The sequence below is a fragment of the Crotalus tigris genome, unplaced genomic scaffold (genome assembly GCF_016545835.1).
Source record: "Crotalus tigris isolate CLP2741 ecotype Arizona unplaced genomic scaffold, ASM1654583v1 scf7180000019840.826796, whole genome shotgun sequence".
NCBI lineage: Eukaryota > Metazoa > Chordata > Lepidosauria > Squamata > Viperidae > Crotalus > Crotalus tigris.
This window is the reverse complement of record NW_024097735.1, coordinates 419,473-444,454: the sequence shown is the minus strand read 5'-3', so window position 1 is coordinate 444,454 and position 24,982 is coordinate 419,473. Positions and strand designations below refer to the sequence as shown.

Sequence of the window (24,982 nt, the reverse complement as noted above, 5' to 3'; positions counted from 1 at the left end):
TTTCTCAGCTATGCATGAAAGAAATTAGCAATCTTTTTTATGCTAAACAATATTAATGTTCTTGCCAGTCTTTTAGAAACAAGCCTTCAAAGAACAGCCCCTGTTCAACAAAGATCATGCCGAGCAATCATGAAATCTAAATGAGGGAATATACTGAAGGATAGCAATAGGAATAGCACTTAGACTTATATACCGCTTCGCAGTGCTTTACAGCCCTCTCTAAGCGGTTTATAGAGTCAGCCTATTGCCCCCAACAATCTGGCTCCTCATTTTACCGACCTCAGAAGGATGTACAGCTGAGGCAACCTTGAGCTGGTCAAGATCAAACTGCTGGCAGCCGGCATTCAGCAGGAATAGCCTGCAGTACTGGATTCTAACCACTGCGCCACTATGGCTCATTTGTCAGGATAAGACAAAAAAAAGGACAGATTGCATCATGAGATAACAATTCTGGGAGTGTAAGGTACAATTTAAATCCATACAATTTTTATATAATCCCAATTTCACATTTGGCTTGCCACATATTAAGGAAATTACCTTTCCACGAATCTATGCCCCTAGTTAGGAACAGATACATCTGTAAATTAAGCTGCTGGACAGGCTGGAGTCACAATTTCTTCAAGCCAGTGATTAACTTGGTCTTCATAGGATTAGAGAGAACACGAAAACTCATTTAGGACCATCCTCATCTCCCAAATGGGAAAAGATCCTAACATGCATCTAAGGAAGGACCATTTCTTCCAGATGGATTCGTAGCTGGCTGATCAGCCGTACTCAGCATGTGGTCCTCAATGGAACTACATCTACATGGAGGAAAGTGTATAGTGGGGTGCCCCAGGGCTCTGTTCTGGGCCCAATGCTCTTCAACATCTTCATCAATGATTTGGATGAGGGGATAGATAGGGAACTCATCAAATTTGCAAACACAAAATTTGGCAGGAATAGCCAACACTCCAGAAGACAGACTTAAGATACAGAAGGATCATGACAGACTTGAACACTGGGCACTATCTAACAAAATGAAATTCAATGGTGAAAAAAGTAAGGTTCTACATTTAGGCAAGAAAAACCAAATGTGTATAGTATACACATAGTATACACATATACTATAGTATAGTATAGGTGGTACCTTGCTCAATAGTACTAACTGTGAGAGGGATTTTGGAGTCCTAGTGGACAATCACTTAAATATGAGCCAGCAGTGTGCTGCAGCTGCCAAAAAAGCCAACACAGTGCTAGGCTGCATTAACAGAGGGATAGAATTGAGATCACGTGAAGTGTTAATACCACTTTACAATGCCTTGGTAAGGCCACACTTGGAATACTGCATCGTTTTGGTCACCACGATGTAAAAAAGATGTTGAGACTCTAGAAAGAGTGCAGAGAAGAGCAACAAAGATGATTGGGAGACTGGAGGCTAAAGCATATAAGGAACGTTTGCTGGAAATGGGTATATCTAGTTTAATGAAGAGAAGGACGAGGGGTGATATGATAGCAGTCTTCCAAAATCTCAGGGGCTACCATAGAGAAGAAGGAATCAAGCTATTCTCCAAAGCACCTGAAGGCAGGACAAAAAGCAATAGATGGAAACTAACCAAAGAGAGAAGCAACCTAGAACTAAGAAGAAACTTCTTGACCGTTAGAACAATTAATCAGTGAAACAACCTGCCTCCAGAAGCTGTAAGTGCTCCAACACTGGAAGTTTTTAAGAAGAGACTGGACAGCCCTTTGTCTGAAATAGGGTTTCCTGCCTGAGCAGGAGGTTGGACTAGATGACCGCCAAGGTTCCTTCCAATTTTATTATGATGATTCCCTTTTTAATGCTCCAGAAAGTATTATTTCATCCAATTACTTCTGACTACAAAACCCCCTGCCTAATTTACTGAACGTAAGAGCAAAGAGGGGCCTTACCGAGAGTGGCCACATTCCTGGAAATCTCCAGCATGACTTCCTTGTACAAAGATTTTTGGCTAGAATCCAGCAGTGTCCATTCCTCTTCTGTGAAGTACACAGCCACCTCTTCAAAAGACATAGAGATCTGAAAGAGAAAAGAAAACAATCCTTAGCAGAGCGTCCCGGGGAATCCTTCCGTGTTTCTTCCCTTTTTTTTCCACAGAGCAGAAAAGCGGAATTTTGCCGCAGACTGAATGGACCCATTATTGTAGGATAGCTCAATTCAGCTTTGTCTCTGGATGCCAAGTTTAGTCACCGCGATGGTGGGCTCCCCAGCAAAGATGCCAATGTTTTGAGTGTCCAAAATGTAGCTTAGCTGCATCCAGGCTGGAGAATGGAGGAAGCAGAACTCCATTTGAAGAGGCTCTTACTGGTGATGCAGTATGATCAGTGGTGGGATTCAAATAGGTCAGGGGTGTCAAACTCAAATTTCATTGAGGGCCGCATCAGCATTGTGGTTGCCCTCGAGGGGGGGGGATGGGTGGGTGTGGCCAGGGTGGATGCGGCCTACTGGGTGGGTGTGGCCAGCTCTACATCGTTCGCGTCAAGGGTGCCTGTGCGGGCCTGGGCAGGAGTGGGACAGATCTGAGGGTCTCTGGCAGAAGGGGCTGGGACCAGGGCAAGGGCCAAGGCATGGTCCATTTCTTCATTCCTCACAAAGGATGACACTTCCCCAGCATGCACCCAGGGGGCGGGGCTGACGGGTCAGGGGCTGGTTCCTCACTGTTTCCAGACGGCCTTGTAGAGCTAAGACTGAATGTGTTTCAACATAGATGACCACCACAAAATTGTACATTGGCTCCCGGCCAGCCTGGGCCAGGGCCAAGGCAGCGGGGGCCGTTCCCTCACTCTTTCCAGGATGGCTTCGCGGGCCACATGAAACCACTTTGCGGGCCGCATCTGGCTCCTGGGCCTTGTGTTTGACATGTCTGAAATAGATGAACAACCGGTTCTCTGTGTGGATACTGCTTCTGGAAGTCCATTCTGGGCCTGGGCAACAAAAAACTAGCTACCGGTTCTGCCTAAGTGGTGTGAACCGGCTGAATCCCACCACTGAGACTGATGCAGCAGAGATCTTTGGGGAGGGATATTCTCTTCCCCCACTTGCCTGAGTTGAGTAAATTGTATCAGTCTTACCCAACAGCAGACCTATGCTTGGCATTTGCTTCGTACAAGAATTCAGCATTGGAGATGACTTTGGAAATCCTAACTTTGCAATAGTAGCAAATATCTGTCACTTGGGTGTAGGATGAGGGTGAAGGTTCATGCTCCACAAGCTCGGAGAGCGAAATCTTCCCCCTCACCCTAACTTCCTCACAACTTTGGCTTTTATATTCTTGCAACCTTTTATTGCAGCAGCCATTCAGCCCAGGGACAGCATGTTAATTCTTTTACATAGGGAATCTGTACTTTGCATGATCGTTTTAAATCTAATGTGCCCATGGATGTCTACAGCACTTTGTATAGTAGCCGTATTGTTTCAATTATCTATTTTTAGAACTCTTTTATGAGCAAAAGAGCTGGCTATTTTCATAGGTGAAAAGTTACCGTAAACTACCACAGACACAGGAAAAGTACCCAACTCTTTCCACAAATTAATTAATTAATTAATTAATTAATTAATTCTACAAATTAATTGCATTCCTCAGTATTAACCTCCCAGGCCAGTCAATACGGTATGTCCCTTTCTCTTTGTATTTCCACAACAGTCTTAAACGTAGATCAATTAGTTTGGGCTCTCGATGTTGCTCAGGAAGTGGCCCCATAACAAGATTTTGTCCCCTGCTCTTTTGAAATACCTCCTACCTGAGTTGGAGGCCCAGCTGCTTTTTCTCCTCCATCCCAAAAGGGAAACATTTGGGGGATATCCATCAATGTCCTTCTGTTCCTGTGAGAGAAAAGTGGGGAAATAGAAATTGGAAAGGCCTTGTGAAGAAGCTCTAGGCCAGGGTAGGCAACCTTGGCTCTTTCATGACTTGTGGACTTCAACTCCCAGAATTCCTGAGCCAGCCATGCTGAGGGGAAAGGGAGAAGTTTCCAAGCTGAGCCATGCTGGCTCAGGAATTATAGGAGTTGAAGTCCACGAGTCATAAAAGAGCCAAGGTTGCCTACCTCTGTCCTAAGTCCTCCTGTTCTAAGCGGTGAGCCTCCTAGACCAGGGGTAGGCAACCTTGGCTCTTTTCTGACTCTGGACTTCAACTCCCAGAATTCCTCAGCCAGCCTGGCTCAGCTTGGAAACTTCTCCCTTTCCCCTCAGCATGGCTGGCTGAGGAATTCTGGGAGTTGAAGTCCACAAGTCATAAAAGAGCCAAGGTTGCTTACCCCTGCTCTAGGCTGACCTACCTACAAATACAGACAAGTTTAGGATCTGTTGTAAAACAGACATTTGTAATTATTTGGAAGGAGCCTGGGCTTCTCAGAAGAATCCTTCATTTAAACCAGGGGTCTTCAAACTTGTCCCTTTTATGACTTGTGGACTTCAACTCCCAGAATTCCTCAGCCAGGCAGGTGTAAATAATGAGATGCTCTTCACAGAAATTCTTAAAAACAGCTGACAGAAATTGAATAGATGTATGAATCTTTTTCTGATAATTCTGTGAAAAAGTAAAAATTATTGGAAAAGGATATATACTTGGCTAGAACAGACATTAGGAGAACATGTTGATTTTAAACCTGAACTTTTTTTTAATTAGGTATAATGCCAGAAAAGACTAATAAACAAAGCTTATACTTGACTTTGCATGTCACAACAGCGGCAAGAATTATATTTGCGCAACACTGGAACAATGAAGGAATACGATCAGATGAAGAAATAATTTTTAAAAAATATTAGAACGCGCAGAGATGTATAGATTGAAACTGAAAGAAAAAGAAGAAATGGACTATTATCAGACCTGGAATTTATTTTACCATTGGCTGGAGGAAAGAAGAAAGGATTAGGAATTAAATATGTATTAGCATGTAAACTCAGACAGCACGTTGATTGAAAAATTACTATTGCATGTATGGAAAAAACGAACAAAAAAAACATATATATGAATAGATCTCCTTTCCCCTCAGAATCTGTCCAGCCTCCACCAATAACTCCTCCACCTGAAAGATCAATTACCATTTTTAAAAAAAGATCCTAACTTATGAACAATTTTCTGATGTGCATCACAGTATGTCTTGCCTTGCCTTTGCCCATTCCATCAATGTCCCACTAGTGTCCTGTTGCCAATATCCTCTTGAAACTGATAAAGTTTGCTGGTTCTATTGTATTTGTCTGCCTTACCATTTTCATGGTGTAAATTTATGGTAGACTCTAGAAAGAATACAGACAAGAGCAACAAAGATGATTAGGGGACTAGAGGCTAAAACATATAAGGAACAGTTGCTGGAATTGGGTATGTCTAGTTTAACGAAGAGAAGGACGAGGGGGGACATGATAGCAGTCTTCCAATATCTCAGGGGCTGCCATAAAGAAGAGGGAATTAAGCTATTTTCCAAAGCACCTGAAGGCAGGACAAGAAGCAATGGGTGGAAACTAATCAAGGAGAGAAGCAACCTAGAACTAAGGAGAAACTTCCTGACAGTGAGAACAATTGATCAGTGGAACAGCCTGCCTCCAGAAGCAGTAAATGCTCCAACACTGGAAGTTTTTAAGAAGAGACTGGACAGCCATTTGTCTGAAATGGTATAGGGTTTCCTGCCTGAGCAGGGGGTTGGACTAGATGACCTCCAAGGTCCCTTCCAACTTATTACTATTATTATTATTATTATTATTATTATTATTATTATTATTATTATTATTATTATTATTACTACTACTACTACTATTTACCATGATTCCAAATCTTTTTCCATTAAACCCAAAAGAAAAGTTTCTGGTTTTATTTTTATGTTCACTTTAAGATTGGGGGGAAAAATTGGAACTTTGATGTTATATATCTTGACGGCAGCAAGAATACTTCATGCACAAAAACGGAAGGACATTTGGATCCCCCACAATGGAGGTATGGCTGCAAATGTTGATGGAATTAGCAGAAATGGCTAAATTGACTGCTTTGATCAAAGGAAAAAACACTACTTTTGTTTTTACTTGGAAGTCACTTCTGGACTTTGCTTGAGGTAGAAAAAAATTGATTTTGAGTTTTACTGAATAGATAGATTTGTTGTCACAGAAATGGCTAGTTTATACTATTATGTATAAGTAAAAAGCTGAGGTTTGATGTTACTGCTTTATTCTACTGAACTAGAGGAACTCTGAAGTCAATGCCTTTTTTTCCTCCCTTCTTTTCTGCACTTCTCTTTTCCCTTTTTCCTCCCTTATTTTTCCTATTTGCTTTCGTATTTTTGTACTTTATATCATAAACTAAAAATACCTTGATTCCTTTCTTAAATGTATCAGTTCTTTTCCTGTACCCTGCCTATGAAGATTCTCAATCATCCAGGTCATGGTTGTCCCAAAGGTGTTTTTTCCAAAAGGCAACTGGTCTTTCTGGGTCCAGTGCTGAAGATGTTTCTTGTATGGAAAGCAAAACTTTTTCCAAGGGAAAAAAACGAGAAAAATCTAGTTGCCTTTTGGAAAAAACATGGTTGGGTTTCCTCTGCTCCCATCTTATGGCCTTTCTTTTTTTTTTTTTTTTTTATTAAAAGTTTTATAAATTTTACAAAAAAGAAAAAAGAATACAAAACAAGAGACAACATATACAAAAAAAATAAAACTAAACAATACATATATATAAAAAAAAAAAACCCCACCCCTCCCAAAAACCCCCCCCTCCCTTCCCCCCCCCCCCTGAGCTTCCCAGAGCAGAATATAGGCTTAAGAAGTAAAAATAAAAATTAAATTAAGAACTTTATATTTATATATATAAAAAGATTATCTATAATATATATGAAAATAAAACTTATGAAAAAACTATATAATATTTTTGTATACCCAATCTAAATTGTATAAATTTTATCCATTTATCCTTTCTTTGTAGCTTTACTTAAGTCTGTTTTACCTATTCTTAGTGGAGAATTCTGAGTGGAATGCAGGAATCTACTTGGTTTTCCTCTGCCTGTGAAGGTCGGCAGTCCACTGGCTAAAGAGTTAAGAAATCTAGGACACTGTGAATTATCACTCTCCCTCCCAGAATTAAATTCCTTTCTTACTTGTTTCAGAGAGAGGGAGGGAGGGAGGGAGGGAGGGAGGGAGGGAAAGAGATAGATGATAGACAAACAGGCAGACAGGCAGGCAGATAATTATAGAGATGATAGAGATGATAGATAGATGATAGAGAGGATAGAGATGATAGATATGATGGACAGATGAGAGAGATGACAGAGAGGGTTGATAAAGAGAGAGAGGATAGATGACAGAGATGATAGAAAGATAGAGATTATAGAGAGATGCTAGAGATAAGAGAGATTAGATAGATAGATAGATAGATAGATAGATAGATAGATAGATAGATAGATAGATAGGAGATGATAGAGATGATAGGGATGATAGAGAGGATAGATGAGAGATGATAGATAGATAGATAGATAGATAGATAGATAGATAGATAGATAGATAGATAAGATGGACAGATGAGAGAGATGACATAGAGGGATGATAAAGAGAGAGAGGATAGATGACAGAGATGATAGAAAGATAGAGATTATAGAGAGATGCTAGAGATAAGAGAGATTAGATAGATAGATAGATAGATAGATAGATAGATAGATAGATAGATAGATAGATAGATAAGATGGACAGATGAGAGAGATGACAGAGGGATGATAAAGAGAGAGAGGATAGATGACAGAGATGATAGAAAGATAGAGATTATAGAGAGATGCTAGAGATAAGAGAGATTAGATAGATAGATAGATAGATAGATAGATAGATAGATAGATAGATAGGAGATGATAGAGAGAGATGATAGGGATGATAGAGAGGATAGATGAGAGATGATAGAGATGATAGATAGATAGATAGATAGAGAGAGAGAGAGAGAGAGAGAGAGAGAGAGAGATATGACAGAGATGACAGGGATGACAGACAAGATAGATAGATAGATAGATAGATAGATAGATAGATAGATAGATAGATAGATAGATAGATAGGATAGGATAGATGATATAGATATGAGAGAGATGATAGAGATGACAGGGATGATAGATGGTATAGATATGATGATAGAGAGAGAGAGGGAGAGGGAGGTGATATAGATATGATAGATAACAGAGATGACAGAGAGGGGTGATAGAGGATAAATGAGAGAGAGATGATAGAGAGGAGCAATCAGACCGGCAATCAGGCACGACACCCCTCCAGCAGCCAGGAGGATCCTCCGGGGTTAGGGGAGACCCCAGAGGTGGAGCAGGAAGCCATCCGAAGCGCCTCCCGGACACCTAGGCACGGTCCCTGGATCGCTGCAGACGCCGGCAGGCAGCCGGGGAGCTGCCGTGAAGCGGCCGGGCGGCTGCCTCCCTCCTGTTTCACACCTTGGGAGCGCATGGGGGGGGGGGAAACAATAGAGTCTCGCCTCTACCAACTCACCTGCCTTCCTCCTGCTCGGGAGAAAAGCCGTTAAGACTCGCGTCCGAGTCTCCCTTCCGGCGGAAGAGAAGCCTCGGAAAGAGGGTAAGAGAGAGAGGTTTCCTAGAGAGGCCTCCCTTCCAAGAGGGCAGGACAAGAAACAATGGTTGGAAACTGATCAGAGAAGCAACCTGGAATTAAGGAGAAACTTCCTAATAGTGAGGACAATTAACCAGTGGAACAGCTTGTCACCAGAAATCGTGGGTGCTCCATCACTGGAGATTTTTAAAAAGAGGCTAGACAGTCACTTGTCTGAGATGGCATAGGTTCTCCTGCTTGAGTTGGGGGCTGGACTAGACCTCCAAGGTCCCTTCCAGCTCTATTCTATTCTATTCTAAATTCTGTTCTAAATTCATCATGATCATAAACAACATGAAACACATTCATCATAAATCGTAAAATACAACACTTTATCATAAATCATAAAGTGCAACACTTAGTGATAGTCATAGAATACTAGCTAAGCAAACCACATAAATCATACTAGGATACTAAAAGCAATATAAATTTTAAGATACAAGCAACAAACTTATAGTCATAAGAAGATAAGGATAGGTAATAGGAAAGATGAGGAGAATAGTAGTAATACAGCTTTACTAGAGATTTTGACAGTGTTGTAAGAATTAGTTGTTAAGCAGAGTGACTGGCATGGGGGGAAAACAATGGCCTTGTATATAGTTGTTCTAGTTTGCAGTGCCCTATAGTGTCATCTTGACAGAAAAGTTGAAATGGTTTGTTTGCTCTTCCCACTAGTAAAAGACGTGGGGAAGGGAAGCCCTGTTGTTGCACTCTTCTGTGGGTGTTTTTTTTAAAATCATCAATCATCATCTGCCACTCGAAACTAACTTGTTTCAAGTTTTGCTCGATCTTTTTATGATCTTATGAAAGACCTGTATGTGAGTAAAAAGCCACAGACATTTTGCTTCAAACAATGATTTAAAAACATGTATTTAAATCCACACACTTCCAAGGAAGAGACACAGTATTCTTCAAACAGTCCAAAAACATCCGGGATCTGCCCATTGATGAACAGCACATCCAATTCACCCCCTGCACATCTTGTTCCCTCTGATCTTTTTATCATAATTTATAATTTGATATATGTTGTATAGCTTCATTGCTTTTTCACCTTGTGATCTGCCCAGAGTCGCCTTGGGGCGAGATGGGCGGCAAATAAATTTAATAAATAACTAATAACCCAACCAAGAGACCCTATAGGACAGGGTAGGCAACCTCGGCTCTTTTATGACTCGTGGACTTCAACTCCCAGAATTCCTGAGCCAGCTACGTATAGCTGGCTCAGGAATTCTGGGAGTTGAAGTCCACAAGTCAGAGCCGAGGTCGCCTACCCCTGCTATAGGGAGATTTTGAAACGCAGCGCACAGAGAGCAATTTTTTAGGGATGATGCGGGAGACCGGAGCCTGGAAACAGGACATGTGGTGACCTGATGCACCTGCCTGACACTGGAGCACCGCAAAGAGTGTTGGTTGCAAGACAAAGTTCAACGGCCCACACACACACACGTTTCCCCCGAGCTCGCACGAAAACATAAGCGCCTTCCAACACTGCCTTCCTCTTCCCAGGCAATCAGCCTTCTTCTGAACCCGATTTATCCCCGGTCAACGTTCCTCCGCCCACTCCCGCTAAGCCACGCCTCCCTTTCCTCTTCCCCCCTCCTCCTGGGGTTCCACCTGGCTTGCAGAACTTGAGATCTTATCACGGCTGAGTAATTTAACCGCCAACCGATCGTGCCTCCGGCGACAAGTTCCTCGACCGTGAACCGAGGGTGACCTTCTTTTTCGGAGGGAGGGGGCGTTAAGAAGCATCGCCGATGGGGCTCCTGGCTGCGATGGCCTTGGTCCTCACCTCAGTGGGGGGCTCAGGTGAGTGCGGGGCTTACTCACGGTGTGAGACTGCAGGTCCCATGGTCCCAAGGCCAAGCGATTTAGCTTGGGACGATTGGGGTGTGGCGCACCCGAAGGCTCCGGGTTGAATGGGGTTTTTATGCGGTGCTCTTGCGAGATGGGGCTGGGGGGGAGGGAGGGAGGGAGGGAGGGAGAGAGAGAGAAAGAAAGAAAGAAAGAAAGAAAGAAAGAAAGAAAGAAAGAAAGAAAGAAAGAAAGAAAGAAAGAAAGAAAGAAAGAAAGAAAGAAAGAAAGGGAGGGAGAGAGAAAGAAAGAAAAAGAAAGGGAGGGAGGGAGGGAAAGAAAAAGGGAGAGAGGGAAAGAACGAAAGAAAAAGAGAGAGAGAGAGAGGGAGGCGGAGAGAAAGAAAGAAAGAAAGAAAGAAAGAAAGAAAGAAAGAAAGAAAGAAAGAAAGAAAGAAAGAAAGAAAGAAAGAAAGAAAGAAAGAAAGAAAACCGTTGGAACTGGCAATGGTTCCACCCGCGGGATAACGGAGAGTTAACTCCGGTTCGGCGTATTGTGTGAACGCAGCCCTTCGGGGACTTTTCCTCCCCCTCTCCTCCTTCCCTAATTGGGGAGGAATTTCCCGCACTTCAGTGAACTTTCGCTTTCGGCGGTTTAGATTTTTTGCGCAAGGCGTGTCAAAGCAATGACGATGCAGCTTGTTTTGTTTTCTACTGCATTCACTTTCACCGTGAAAAGCTGCGTGGCGGAGAGAACTTCCAGGAAACACCAGCCAGACCTGCGGGGGCTCGACAGGGGCTGCCTGATTTGGGCGGGGGGCAGGTGGGTGATAGGGCTGCCAAATGTGGGGTGGAGAACCTCGGCCAGCCACTAGATGGCGGCAGAGTGTTTGCATTTCCTGTATCATCTTGGGGGTGGGGTGGGGTGGGGAGGAAAGAGAGAGAAAGAGAGATGATAGGAGAGAGAGAGAGGAGGGATGGAGGGAGAGGAGAGGAGAGAGATAGGATAGATAGGTAGGTAGGTAAGTAGGTAGGTAGATGGAGGGATGGATAGGATAGATAGGATAGGATAGGATAGGATAGGATAGGATAGGATAGGATAGGATAGGATAGGATAGGAAGAGTGAGGATAGAGAGGATAGAGAGAGAGATAGGATAGATAGATAGATAGATAGATAGATAGATAGATAGATAGATAGATAGATAGATAGATAGATAGATAGATAGATAGATAGATAGATACATACATACATACATACATACATACATACATACATACATACTAAAAATAAAAGTAAAAATACGACTCTTGGGAATATCCATACTATTAAAACAGTGATCACCAAGAGAATGCTTTAAGAGAATAAAATTTAATTAATCAACCAAGCTTTCGTCAAAATACATTTGACATCGTCAGGGTTAAAAGGCAAGTATAGGGAGTAGACTTATATACCGTTATCAAGCGTCCCATTATCAAGCATCTGCTTCCAGCTCTTAGAGCGCGTCATAGGCCCCAGCTGTTCAGAATGTAACGTCATAGGCCCCAGCTGTTCAGAATGTAACCCAAGCGTGTCTCCTTTAATACACATTCTTTTGTTCCTAGTTTGCATTCCCTCACTCACCACTGGATCGGTAGCTTTGGGATTAAGTGGATTCAGGACTAAAGTCTTCCCCTTAGACAGAAGACAGAAAGGAGAACAATATGGGGTGGGGGGGGGGAGAAGAATCTGTAATACATCTCCAAGGGACGAATGGGCAGGACCGAGGTGAATTTGTGACTCGGGGATACTGGAGTAAATCCAAACCCCCCCCCCCACCCTCGATCGTATGCAGGGTGATGGAGGAGCTGCACATGGGGGAGGGGGAAGACCTTAGTCCTGAATCCACTTAATCCTGAAGCTACCGAACGAGTGAGGGAATGCGAGCTAGGAACAAAAAGAATGTGTATTAAAGGAGACACGCTTGGGTTACATTCTGAACAGCTGGGGCCTATGACGCGCTCTAAGAGCTGGAAGCAGATGCTTGATAAAGGGACGCTTGATAACGGTATATAAGTCTACTCCCTATACTTGCCTTTTAACCCTGACGATGTCAAATGTATTTTGACGAAAGCTTGGTTGATTAATTAAATTTTATTCTCTTAAAGCATTCTCTTGGTGATCACTGTTTTAATAGTATACATACATACATACATACATACATACATACATACATACGTACATACGATAGAGAGAGATGATAGAGAGAGAGAGAGATGATAGAGAGGTGAGAGAGAGGTAGACAGAAGATATATGGATGGATACATAGATAGAATAGTGGCATAATATTAGAGAGAGACAGATTAGATAAATTGTACGGAGAGATAGAACAGAGGCAAAATATTAGTGAGAGAATAGACCAATAGACCAAAGAGTAGATAGATAGATAGATGGTAAACAGACAGATAGGGGAGGGGATTTTCTTCAGTTTCATCCCCTTCAAATCCTGGTCAAAATATGCCCAGTTCAGCATGTGGGGCCAGCGAGGAGATTGCATTGGGGAAAACCCAGGCATACAGAGCATAACACTGAGGGAAAAACCGTGCTCACTGCAAAAATTACTGCACGGTTTAAGAAAGAGGAAACCCAAGTTTTATTCCCGTGCAAAGAGTTTTATTTGTATACAGGAAGTCACCTACGACCGCAAGTGAGCCCAAAATTTCTGTTGGTAAGACAGACAGTTATTAAGTGAGTTTCGCAGCACTTTGTGACCTTTCTTGCCACAATTGTTAAGCGAATCACCGCAGTTGTTGTTTAGTTGATAACAAGGTTGTTCAATGAATCCGGCTTCCCCAATGAGTTTGCTTGTCATAAGGTTGCGGAAGGTGATCACATGACCCTGGGACACTGCAACTGTCATTAATACCTGCCAGTTGCCAAGCTTGCGAATCTTGATCACATGATCAGGGATATGCTTCAATGGTTGTAAGGGTGAAAAACTGTCATGTCACTTTTTTCAATGCCGTTGTAACTTTGAATGGTCACTAAATGGATGGTTGTAAGTCCAGGACTGCTGTAGAGTTGAGGGCTGCAAGATAAGAAATCTGATTTGCTTGGGGAAGTTTAGGAAAGCTAGCAGGTTATCTTTAGATTTGGGGTAAATTTTAGGCAGACTGGCCCTTTCAGGAATAGAATCGAATAGAACTTTATTGTCACTATAAATGTACACTAAATCAGCATATATTAAAATTAAATTTTGTTGCATTCAGCTCTCAAAAGGTAACCATTATACATATACCAACACACACACAGAGAAACATCACAATCTAGTTCGAATACATGGCAAAAAAAAAAAAAAGAATCCTGAGAATTTACAAGATGGATGGCATAAAGCAGGGGTCCCCACATTGTGGGCCACGTGAGTGGCTGACCTGGGTGCGCGTACACACATGCACAGCCCCACTTGCACGAGCGTTGCTGCAAGCATCACGATGTTTGTGGCCCTGCTCACATGAGCATTTCCCTGATCATCATGGGCATTCACAGCCCAACTTGTGTGAGTGTCATTGCTAGTATTTGCAGTCCCACTCATGCGAGCGTTGGCACTGGCGTTCATGGCCCCACTTGCACGTCACCGCGAGCGTCCTGGACATTTGCAGCCCCACTCATGCAAGTGTCAGCACGGGCACTCACAGCCCCACCTGTGCAAGCAACAGGAGTTTGTGCATGCACACATGCATTCATACACCCCCACAAACCATCCCTTCTTTCCTCCCTCCCCTCCCCCTCACTCCAGGCCACCAACTCTGAAAGGTTGGGGAACCCTGGCATAAGGAACAAAGCTGTTATACAATCTAGTAGTCCTGCTAGAAATACTTCAAAACCTCCTCCCAGAGGGGAGCAACAGAAACAGACCGTGAAGTGGATGTGTGGGGTCTCTAACAATGCTTCGAGCTCTAAGCACATAGCTCTTATAAGCAGTATCCTGAATTATGAGAAGTGAGCTTCCTATACTGTAATCTTCTCAGCTGTCCTCACCACTCTCTGTATGGACCTTCTATCTGAGACTCTGCTACCACCAAACCAAACAGTGATGGAGTTTGTTAAAATGCTCTCAATCGCGCCTCTGTAAAAAGTGGCCAGGACAGAAGGAGCTGAAATGTTAAGATAATGGGGGGGGGGAATGTCCTTGATTCAGCTTGTTTCTTTGTTTGTTCAATTTCTGTGGCCGCTCATTTCAGTCAATAGCCTGGGCAGCTTACAGTTAAAAAAAAAACATTACAGTTAAAGTTATTGAAAGCATTTTAAAACAATAAAAATAGTAAAACCAATAAAAACACTAAAAGCATCCAAATGATTATATAGCAGTTCCTTTATTAGGGCTGCCTTTGGGCTGTACAGGTTGTTGTTGTTAATTGCGAAGTCGTGTCCGACCCATCGCGACCCCATGAACAACGTTCCTCCAGGTCTTCCTGTCCTCTACCATCTTCTGGAGTCCATTTAAATTCACACCTACTGCTTCAGTGACTCCATCCAGCCATCTCATTCATTCTCTGTCGTCCCCTTCTTCTATTGCCCTCAGTCTTTCCCAGCATTAGGCCCTTCTCCAGTGAGTCCTTCCTTCTCATTAGGTGGCCAAAGTATTTGAATTTCAACTTCAGGATCTGGCCTTTCTAAAGAGCAGTCAGGGTTGATCTCTTCTAGGACTGACCGGTTTGAACGCCTTGCAATCCAAGGGACTCGCAGGAGTCTTCTCCAGCACCATAGTTCAAAGGCCTCAATTCTTTGGCGCTCAGCCTTTCTTATGGTCTAACCTTCACAGCCATACATTGCAACTGGGAAAACCATGGCCTGGACTATAGGCACTGCTGTACAGGTGGTCTTCCTTTAATAACCATGCAGTCAGACTTCTAGCAGTCCTTGACAAGTAGTACGTACAACCAGACCACATATTTATGGCCAACGCAGCATCTCCACTGTCACATGATCAAAATTGGCAACCTTTCCCACAGGCAAAATCAATGGGGAAACCAACAGGAAGCTGGAAGTCATGGTCACAAGGAGGCCCTTGCTTAACAACTCATATGATCCTGGTTTAACAATGACAACAGGACCATTGGAACTGCCACCACTAAGTTACATCTGTGTGACTTAACATTCCAGTCCTAAAAAACTATCTGTATTATAAGCTGGTGGTGTCACCTGTATTCTTTGGTTGAAATGGCATTAGAGGGGGGAGGTTGTCTGGTGGCAGAGAGGGTTAATTTGGGTCTGGCAAGGAGATGAGCTTGGTCTGACCCAGATCACATCTAAAAGTCAGAGTGGAAGAAGGAAGCAGCCTCCATTTTATTTGCTACATATTTATTTTCTCCACACTGCTTGATAAGGAGGCCTCTGAGCATAGACCGGTTGGTTCAACAACATGATCTAGAACAGGAATCTCCACTTGGCAACCTTAAGCCTTGTGACTTCAACTCCCAGAATTCCTCAGCCAGACATGCTGAAGTCCACAAATCTTAAAAATTGCCAAGTTTGGAGACCCCTGACCTAGAAAAAGGAAAGTTCCTTACATGGCTTTGAGATAGATCCAATTACTGACAACCTTGTCACTCTGTCCCCCTGTCTTTCCCAGATTCCCGCTCCAACACACTGCACTATTTCTACACCACAGTTTGGGAACCCAAGCAGGATACCCCCTGGTTCACTGCCGTGGCCTCCCTGAATGGCCACCTCGGTGGTCACTATGACAGCAAGACAAGGCGGGCTGTACCTCGGCTGTCCTGGATGAAGAAAGTGGAGGAAGAGGATCCCCAGTTCTGGGCATGGAACACGGAGAAGGCCCGCAGCGATGAGCTGAGGCTTTGGAGAGATATGGAGAACCTCAAGAAACAATATAACCAAACTGGGGGTGAGTGGATAATCAGCGGCAACTCCAGTTTACCTACCTGTTGGTTGTAGATCAGCGGTCCCCCAACATTTCTGGTTTGGCAGACTGGCGGGGTGAGTGAGAGGGGATGGTTCTATGTGAGCAGCAAGCACGTGCGTGTGCGCACAACTCCATTTGAGCAAGTGGTGGGTGTATGCACATTGCTTCATGTAAATGGAGCTTTGTGCATGAGTGCCTACCGCTCACGTAAATGGAGCTTCGTGCACAAGTGTCTACCACTCACGTAAATGGAGCTCTGCGTGTGAGTGCCTACCGCTCGCGTGAATGGAATTTCATGAGCGAGTGCCTGCCGCTCATGTAAATGGAGCTTCGTGTGCGAGTGGCTACCCCTTGCGTAAATGGAGTTTTACGCGTGAGTGTCTGCCATTCACGTGAATGGAGCTTTGTGAACAAGTGCCTACCACTTGCGTAAATAGAGCTTCACATACAACTGCCTACCCCTCGCGTAAATGGAGCTTTGCACACGAATGCCTGCCACTTGTGTAAATGGAGCTTTGTGAGCTAGTGCCTGCCGCTCCCATAAATGGAGCTTTGCACATGAGTGCCTACCGGTGGCATAAACGGACCTTTGTGCGCAAGTGCCTATCACTCACATAAATGGAGCTTCGTGCGCAATTGCCACTCGTGTAAATGGAGCTTCATGCCATTTTGCAAATTCTGCTTATGTGTGTGCAATTGATCTATTTTTCCTCATTATCTGGACTGTCTTCAAAGAGAAAGATAAATAATGATATTATGTGAGATGGCGGTCTTCAAAGAGAAAGATAAATAATGATACTATGTGAGATGGCAATAATCAATAGGAGGCATTTGTTGGAGGTGCTTGGTGGGAGAGAAAGGTGAATCAATTTTTCAGAAAGATCTAAGTGGCTTAACAGTTTGTATATGAGAATGAGGAAAGGAATACACTGAATGTATTTATAATTTTTATCGTATTCGATCCATTTGAGACAGTCTTGATTCCAGCAAGGCCATTCAGTTCTCTTGGCAACATTTTTGGAAATAGTTTGCTGTTGCCTTTTCTTTCCTCAGACTAAGAGAAACAGACTGGCCCAAAGTCACCCAGCTAGACTAGAACTCACGGTCTCTCAGTTTTTCACCCAGCGTCTTTAGCATGGACACCAAAGTGGGGTACAATAATGACCAAATCAGCTAGTTCTACTTTGGGAATAATTCTGGAACAAAGAAGTGTTGCTGTACTTACTCTTATCAATCCCATCACCTTTTAATTCTAGAAGCTTCCTTGTCCCAAACCTTTGTCCCAGTTGGGAGGGGCAACCCAGAATGGAGGCTGCTCCCCATTCCTGCCCCTCTCCCTGATAAGTGTTGGAATTCATTGTTGGAATGTATTTCTATGCAACAACTACATTAGTATTCAGCCAGTAGATGGCAGTGTTTACAAGTTTGGATGTCATGCCTCCCTGAAAATGAGCTGGAACGGATCCTATGGAGTTTGAGGGAGAGGTGTCTGTGGTTTCAGAGGAATGTGAGGAAGAGCAGGCTGAGGCAGGCCAGGGCCCTTCAGGATTGGGACAGGATGAACAGGAGAGACAGAATTAAGGCAATGAGTAAGGGCCACCGCCACCTGATCCTAGAGCACGGAGAGTGGAAAGAAGGAGGGAACAACGCCGGCAGGCTCAACTACTCAGGAGGAGAGCATCCCACCCGTCTCCACAAGGCACACCTGAAGAATAAAATTTAAGGAGACGCTGTGGGGAGAGGCATTTGTCAGGAACAAATGCTGATTCTTTGGAGTTTTGTGTGTGTTGTTGTCGATCTCTTGTTCTGTGACTTCTGCTTGGAAACCCAGAAACTCTGACCATTGGACTGGCTAACAATGTTGCTTGGATGTTCAAAGATCTCGGACTGTATTTTGGCTTCCCTTTTGAAACTGCTCACGCAAGTGTGTATTCACACAGACATGTTAGGTTTATGATGTATGTGTCATTCCATGTTATCTCCGTGGCCTTGAGTAAATTCCTCTCCTAATCAGATTGTATGTGAAACTACTTGCAGCCAGAGGTAGCTGAAGATGTTTGTGTCTTCCTTTGTTTGGAGGCTTGCCAGAAACGTGGAGCATTTGGGGAAAATTTGGAGTAATTAAAAGGTAGTTTGAATTGCTAGCTGACTGCATTGCCTCTGTGCTGTGCCCTGGGTCATCACATTGGATCTATGGTATGTACTCTATGCTCTTTTGTTCCAAGTAGAGTTTCCTGTTTCCTGTTAGGTTAAAACAGTTGAGCAGTAAAGCACATGGTGACTGTACTCTGTGTTTGCACTGTGGTGCTATATATAAACAGAATTTCCCTGTTATTGTTTCCAGGGCTTCACATCTGGCAGAAAATGTATGGCTGTGAGCTCAGGGAAGATGGGAGCAAAGGAGGGTATGACCAATACAGCTATGATGGAAGGGACTTCCTCAGCTTTGACAAGGAGACCCTCACTTGGACAGCAACCGATCATGAGGCACAGCTGATCAAGAGGGCCTGGGAGGCCGACCTAGACAGACTCCAGCGAAACAAGCTTTTCCTGGAGGAGATCTGCATTGGACTGCTGCGGAAGTTCCTGGAATATGGGAAAGAAGCATTTGAAAGAAAAGGTGAGGCTGAAAACAAGCAGAAGGGAAATTTGGTGGGTTCCCTTTTGCCAGAGAAAAACAGACGATTTGAAAATTATATAATCAAGGACTACCTGTCTATAAAAGGAACAATTAAAAATATTAAAAAGTCAACATTTAACGTGACAGGCTATTTTATAAAACAAATTTTATTGATTTTTTTAATTTTTAAGACAATGTGCTCAAGACACACCATGGTACAGGGGTAGTCAAGAATCCAAAAACAAAACATATATAGATAACTTAATCAATACATCAAACATTCCCTCTCTCTTTCCCTCAAATAGCTTATATATTTAAAATAGTCTGTTTCTAACTTAAATTTCTAATAATCCTAAACCTGTTTTACAGCTTTATGCAATTACAAGACCATAATCAAATTTAACTTTAAATAAGCACATTATCAATTCAGGAGTTCCTTCCAAATCTATCCTAATTCTTTCATTTCATCATAAATCCTATTTATTCCTCCTTCCACTACTATCTCCCGGTTAAAATAAAATATTAATCTATCCAATACATATCTAATCCATCAATCAAACAGTTTCTTAAGCTAACACAATAATATCAGCCTTAAATCATTTAAGTCCATTAGACAAGGTTCTAATTTCATCCAATTAATTATCAGACCTAATAACATCCCTATTATCAGATAAAACACGTCATCTTATTAAAATAATATTCAATTCATTATTAGTTTAGTCCTAATCTAGAACACCTCTTCAATTTTCTTCATTCCATTGTATAATAACTTTCATACGTATAAACCTATTATTCCAAGACATACATTCTTACTTTATTTAATATATATATTCTAATAATCACCCATTTTTCTTACTTCTAACACAAAAGCTTAATCTTTAGATCAATCCATAATTCTAAAATGTCTTAAATCCAGTATATATAATTTTAGGTTTCTATTTTCAATCTTATTCTGGGCTTCTTTTCTGCCAAACAGGTTTCCACAACAACGCTTCCCTTACAACCAATGAGTCTCTCTTTGTTGCTTGTGATGCCATTTGAGGCAGTAATAAGCCTCCTATCCTCTGCATTGAACCTCTCTTTCTCTTATTCTTGATGGTGCTTTAAAGATTCAAATGTCAGTCTTTGCTTTTTGTGATCCTCAAAAATATAGATAAGAAGCTTGTAAGGTGAAATAAGTTCCTCTGTATCCTCCATAAAGTCATCTTTTAGTGTATTTTGATTTGTAGAATAGTCCGATGTAGTCAGAAAATCACTTTTAGGATTCAAGGAGGAATTTCTGGTTCTTGGTTCTGTAGTCTCTTTCGTTGTAGCAAATTCCTCTTTAGTCTTCCTTAATTCCTCTTCTGGTAGATTTTGGTTTGTAGAATAAACAGGTGTGGTCTGAAAGTCAGTTTGAGAGTTTGGGGTAAAATGTGACAGGCTATTGAAATTAAAAATATACAAACCTCAGGCAGAGAGAGCTTGAGTATATTCATCTCAATAGTGAAGAAATTAAACAAGTCTCCAGTTCCTTGGGATTCCCAGACCTGATGACATAACCAAGTTTTGAGGGATTTCTGAAACCTCAAAAGGGACATAGTTAACCTATTATTTGGGGGGGAGAGAAAATGTTTGATAGGTGGGCACCATGGCAGAAAAGGGCTGTTGCCTGGGACCTGAATAACAGAACAACAGCGTTGGAAGGGACCTTGGAGGTCATCTAGTCCAACCCCCTGCTCAGGCAGGAAACCCTATATACCAGTGATGGCAAACCTTTTAGAGACGGAGTGCCCAAATTGCAACCCAAAACCTACTTATGTATCATCGGGTGCTGGGTAGGCGTGGCCCATTGGGTGGGTGTGGCTACGGTGGTAATGGCAGACTGGGTGGGACTAAAAAGTTCAAACAATCAACTCCAACTTTGTGAGATCTTTTTTTTCCCGCGAGAAGTTGAAATTGATTGATTGATTGAACCTTTTTTTTTTTTTGCACACGGTGGTGGAGGCCTAAAGCAAAAAGGTTTTATAAAACCCAGCTGAAGGCCTAGGGCGATGGTGCGTGTGCCCACAGAGAGGGCTCATGCCATAGGTTCATCACCACGGCTATATACCATTTCAGACAAGAGGTTGTCCAATCTCTTCCTAAAAACCTCCAGTGTTGGAGCACCCACAACTTCTGAAGGCAAGCAGTTCCACTGGCCCATCAACTGTAGGTCCCTGACAGATAGCAATAGTACCTAAGACTTATATATTTCTTCATAGTGCTTTACAATCCTCTCTAAGCAGTTTACAGAGTCAATATATTGAGCCCAACAATCTGGGTCCCTCATTTTACCAACCTCGGAAGGATGGAAGGCTGAGTCACCTTTGAGCCAGTTGGCAGAATTCCTGGCAGTTGGCAGAATTAGCCTGCAATACTGCATTCTAACCACTGCGCCACCCCGCCATGGTATCAGCAGCATCCCTTCTCTTCTGGATCTAATGGGACAGGCTAACGCATGGGTAGGCAACCATGCTGGCTCAGGAATTCTGGGAAGTGAAGTCCACGAGTCATAAAAGAGCCAAGGTTGCCTACCCCAGGGCTAACATAAATGGGGAGAGTCAGTTCCTGATTGCCCAGAATCCTTTCCAGTCCAGCTTCCCACTTATGTGTTGCCACAGAGGGACTGCTAAGTGGAACTTTGCTTCATTTCATCCCTTTGCAGAGCTCCCAACAGTGGAAGTCACCCATTTGATGGATCCCTCTGGGAAGCTGGAGACGCTGGTCTGCCAAGCCTTTGGCTTTTACCCCAAGGAGATCAACGCCACATGGAGAAGGGACGGGGTCATCTGGGAGAAGGAAACCTTTCGGAAGAGCATTGCTCCCAATTCCGATGGGACTTATCATGCCTGGCTCAGCATCCGGATCAATCCCAAGGAGAGGGACCGCTATCGGTGCCATGTGGAGCATGCCAGCCTTGCAGAGCCCCTGGTTATGGGCTGGGAGGAGAAGACAGGTGAGAGGCAGAAGTGGAGAGGAGCTACTGGCCTTACAGAAAAGGTGGCCAGGTCTGGATAGTGACTTTTGTCCCAGGGAATAAACAATGGCAAACTCGAGGGACGCCTCAACAATCTGGATTAGAAGATCCTAGTGGAAGTTTTTGTGTGTTTGCTGCCGCAATGCAGGAAATACACCTGCATGGGAAGGGGGCAGAGTTTAGTTAACTCCTAACTACATTAATTGGTAAAGCCTACATTAAGTCAAACTTGACTTGACCTTTGCTGATTTTGTGGACTCCTCCAGGTAAATGTGGAAGGGAAGGAGAACTTTCCCATTGCCTTACGGGATTTTTGTTTAGTGAAGTATACAGCCCTGGGATTTCCTAGTGGTCTCCCCTCCAAGTAATAATCAGACCCAAGCTTGGACAAGTCCTTGTTACTTTCAGGGCAGATGTAGCTTGAGGTTTTTTTCTCATCTCTGGCCTTGAGAACTCTTAGAATTCTCCAGCTCCAATCTTGATCAGGTTTCTGGAGATTAACCCAGATTATTTGGGGAATGTGAGCTACATTCCAGGGAGCAAAGGATAGGAAGGCTTTGTCAAGGCTGCTAACATCAGATGTTCTTGCTTTGACAATATATGAAGATGTAGCCATTTTCCCTTTAACCTGTGTATTACTTTTAGAGTTAGAATTAGATGGTGCTTGGGGCGGGGAGGAGGAAGAATGTGTATGGGGATTACCGTATATTCCGGCGTATAGGGCAACCCGACATATAAGACAACCCCCGAGTTCGATGCCGGGTCGCAAGACGATCGACACTGAGTCGCATGCCTAGAAAGTCGTCTTATACGCTGGAAACTACCGGTATTTCTGGCATATAAGATGATCAACGCCGAGTCACATGCCTAGAAAGTCGTCTTATACACCGGAAACTACGTTATTTCCGGCATATAAGACGATCAGTGCCGAGTTGCATGCCTATACACTGGAAACTACTTTTTTTCCAGCGTTTAAGACGACTCAACGTATAAGACGACCCCCGAGTTCGGCGCCTGTTTCAGCGCTCTCAAAAGTCGTCTTATACGCCGGAATATACGGTAGTTAGACATAACAATATCGCAGTAGAGTATTCTTCAAGGTTGTTTGAAATAAGAGAAGATAAGAAATGGCAGGTTATGAAACTGAAGGGAAGGTTTGCACTTCAAACTAATTGGAGAATTTGATTTATGACTGTTATTTGGAGGAGGGAATTGTGCTTCGATACTATGTGTTTAGGGGAGGAGAATTCAGATTTTGGCTTCGACCATGTACGTACCGATGCCATGTTATTTTGAATAAAGATTCTTTAAGGTAAACAATGCCTCAAAGTTCTTTGAAGAGTAACATGTCAGAACCATGATAGGCTTTATTTAACAGGAAGCTCTGAGCCTGCTACTCTTTTTTCCCCTTGCAGTCCCTTTCCCTGTGGGCACCATTCTAGGAGTTCTGGCTGCTTTCCTGCTGGCGTTGGTTGGACTCATCGTGTGCATCAGTAAGTCTGATTTGCTTCGGGAAGAGAGGACAAGTCATCCCTGGCTTACAACAATTCGTTTAGTGACCATTCAGAGTTACAACAGCACTGGAAAAAGTAACTTACGACGATTTTTCACACTTATGACTATTGCAGCATCCCCATGGTCGTGTGGTCAAAATTCAGCCACTTGGCAACTGGCATGTGTTTATGACGGTTGCAATCTCCTGGAATCATATGATCACCTTTTACGCCCTTCTGACAAGCAAAGTCAATGGGGAAGCCAGATTCACTTAACTACCGTGTTACAATTGCAGTGTTTCACTTAATAGCCATGGCAAGCAAGGTTGTAAAATGGGGCAAACAGCTGAGCAGATTCTCACTGATTTGATTAAGCAGTGAGTCAGGTCAGTGACGGTTTTCAGTTAACACAGACAAAATCAAATCAATTCATCCATTTCTTTGTCCCAATCGCAGGAGTTCAGAAGAAGAAAAGGAAAACTTCTCCAACATCGGAAGATAAATCCTCGGAACCGGAGTCAGACAAATTGATGACCCTCACTCCTAGCCACAATACAGCCACAATACAGAAGTTTACAGCGTGACTTGTTCAACTACCCTCCAAGACCTCCTCCAGACATGGGGAATTTGGGAAGCTGCTCTTCCAATGCAGGATCCTCTCGTTTGTTTCTCTTTCAGTGATGTAGGTCAGTGATGGCGAACCTTTTAGAGACCGAGTGCCCAAAAACTGGCTCCGCCCCCACTTCACCCCCTGCCCCACCTCTGCTCTGCCCCTCCATCCCCTCCTCCGCCTGCCCACAGGACTACTTACCGCCTCCAGGGCCCGCCGCAGATCGCCCAGGCAGCCCAGCAGCGCTATGGCAACCACACCCTCTGGCCGCACCCTGCAGCATCAACTGCATGATGGGGTGTGAGGGCAGAGTCTTGTCTACACTGCCTGGCTGCCGTATCTTTGGCTCCGCTGCTCCGCGTGGGCCACACTCAGGGGCGACTCTCATTCAGGGGGTTGCTGGAGAGGAGGTTATGGGGGGAGGCAAGGCTGGGGCAACACCACGTGTGCCCACAGAGAGGGCTCCGAGTGCCGCCTCTGGCATCCGTGCCATAGGTTCGCCACCACGGATGTAGGTAAAAGAATCTGTTTCTTGTGAAGCTAAAAAGAAATTATTTGCTTTTGTAGGAAATAATCCTATTTACCTGCTGTGGAAGTATCTGGAAATTATTTTTAGACAGACAACAATGAAGCAAAAATAATGATAAATGTAGAGGGTCTGGAGGGGTATAAAAGCCCCATTTAAGCAATGCCACTCTAAAGATGTTCTAGGAAATAGCAAGCGTTCAGTGTTCACTGATTCCCTTTAGAAACACCAATGTCTATTCTTCTGGCTTCCTAACTGGCTGACTAACCTTTAAGGAAAGTCTCCTTTGAGTTGAGCTCAACTCCTAGAGTGACACTTGCTGGCTGAGGAATTCTGGGAGTTGAAGTCCACACTTCTGGGATGTGGCCAAAGGCTGTCTTATAGTGCTAATGTACATTTTTGGCAGCAATACTGACGTATTATGCCTTGGCCATCTTCTGGGTGTCTTTTTTTT

General features: G+C 43.4%; 2 protein-coding genes across 6 annotated transcripts in view; one reads left to right on the top strand and one right to left on the bottom strand.

The window, feature by feature from the left end:
- LOC120317815 (zinc finger protein 91-like) overlaps positions 1–10,441 on the bottom strand; it is a 25,667-nt gene extending 15,226 nt beyond the window's left edge. Inside the window, exons 1-3 of one of the 5 annotated variants that reach the window (XM_039364715.1) lie at positions 10,415–10,441; positions 3,760–3,841; positions 1,912–2,038 (exon numbers count right to left, since the gene is read on the bottom strand). In XM_039364715.1, coding sequence (XP_039220649.1) covers positions 1,912–2,038; positions 3,760–3,825 — 193 coding nt within the window. In that variant the 5' untranslated portion in view covers positions 3,826–3,841; positions 10,415–10,441. Of the gene's footprint in view, positions 1–1,911; positions 2,039–3,759; positions 3,842–4,337; positions 4,648–6,944; positions 7,091–8,470; positions 8,615–10,201; positions 10,320–10,414 lie in introns of those variants that run through there. The other 4 variants (XM_039364716.1, XM_039364713.1, XM_039364714.1 and 1 more) reach the window with 4 other exon arrangements.
- On the top strand, positions 10,255–24,982 carry LOC120317821 (major histocompatibility complex class I-related gene protein-like). The gene is made up of 6 exons (XM_039364727.1): positions 10,255–10,393; positions 15,988–16,263; positions 18,626–18,901; positions 21,588–21,878; positions 23,315–23,392; positions 23,849–24,982. The coding sequence occupies exons 1-6, from the start codon at positions 10,342–10,344 to the stop codon at positions 23,974–23,976; spliced, it is 1,101 nt and encodes a 366-aa protein (XP_039220661.1). The 5' UTR covers positions 10,255–10,341; the 3' UTR covers positions 23,977–24,982.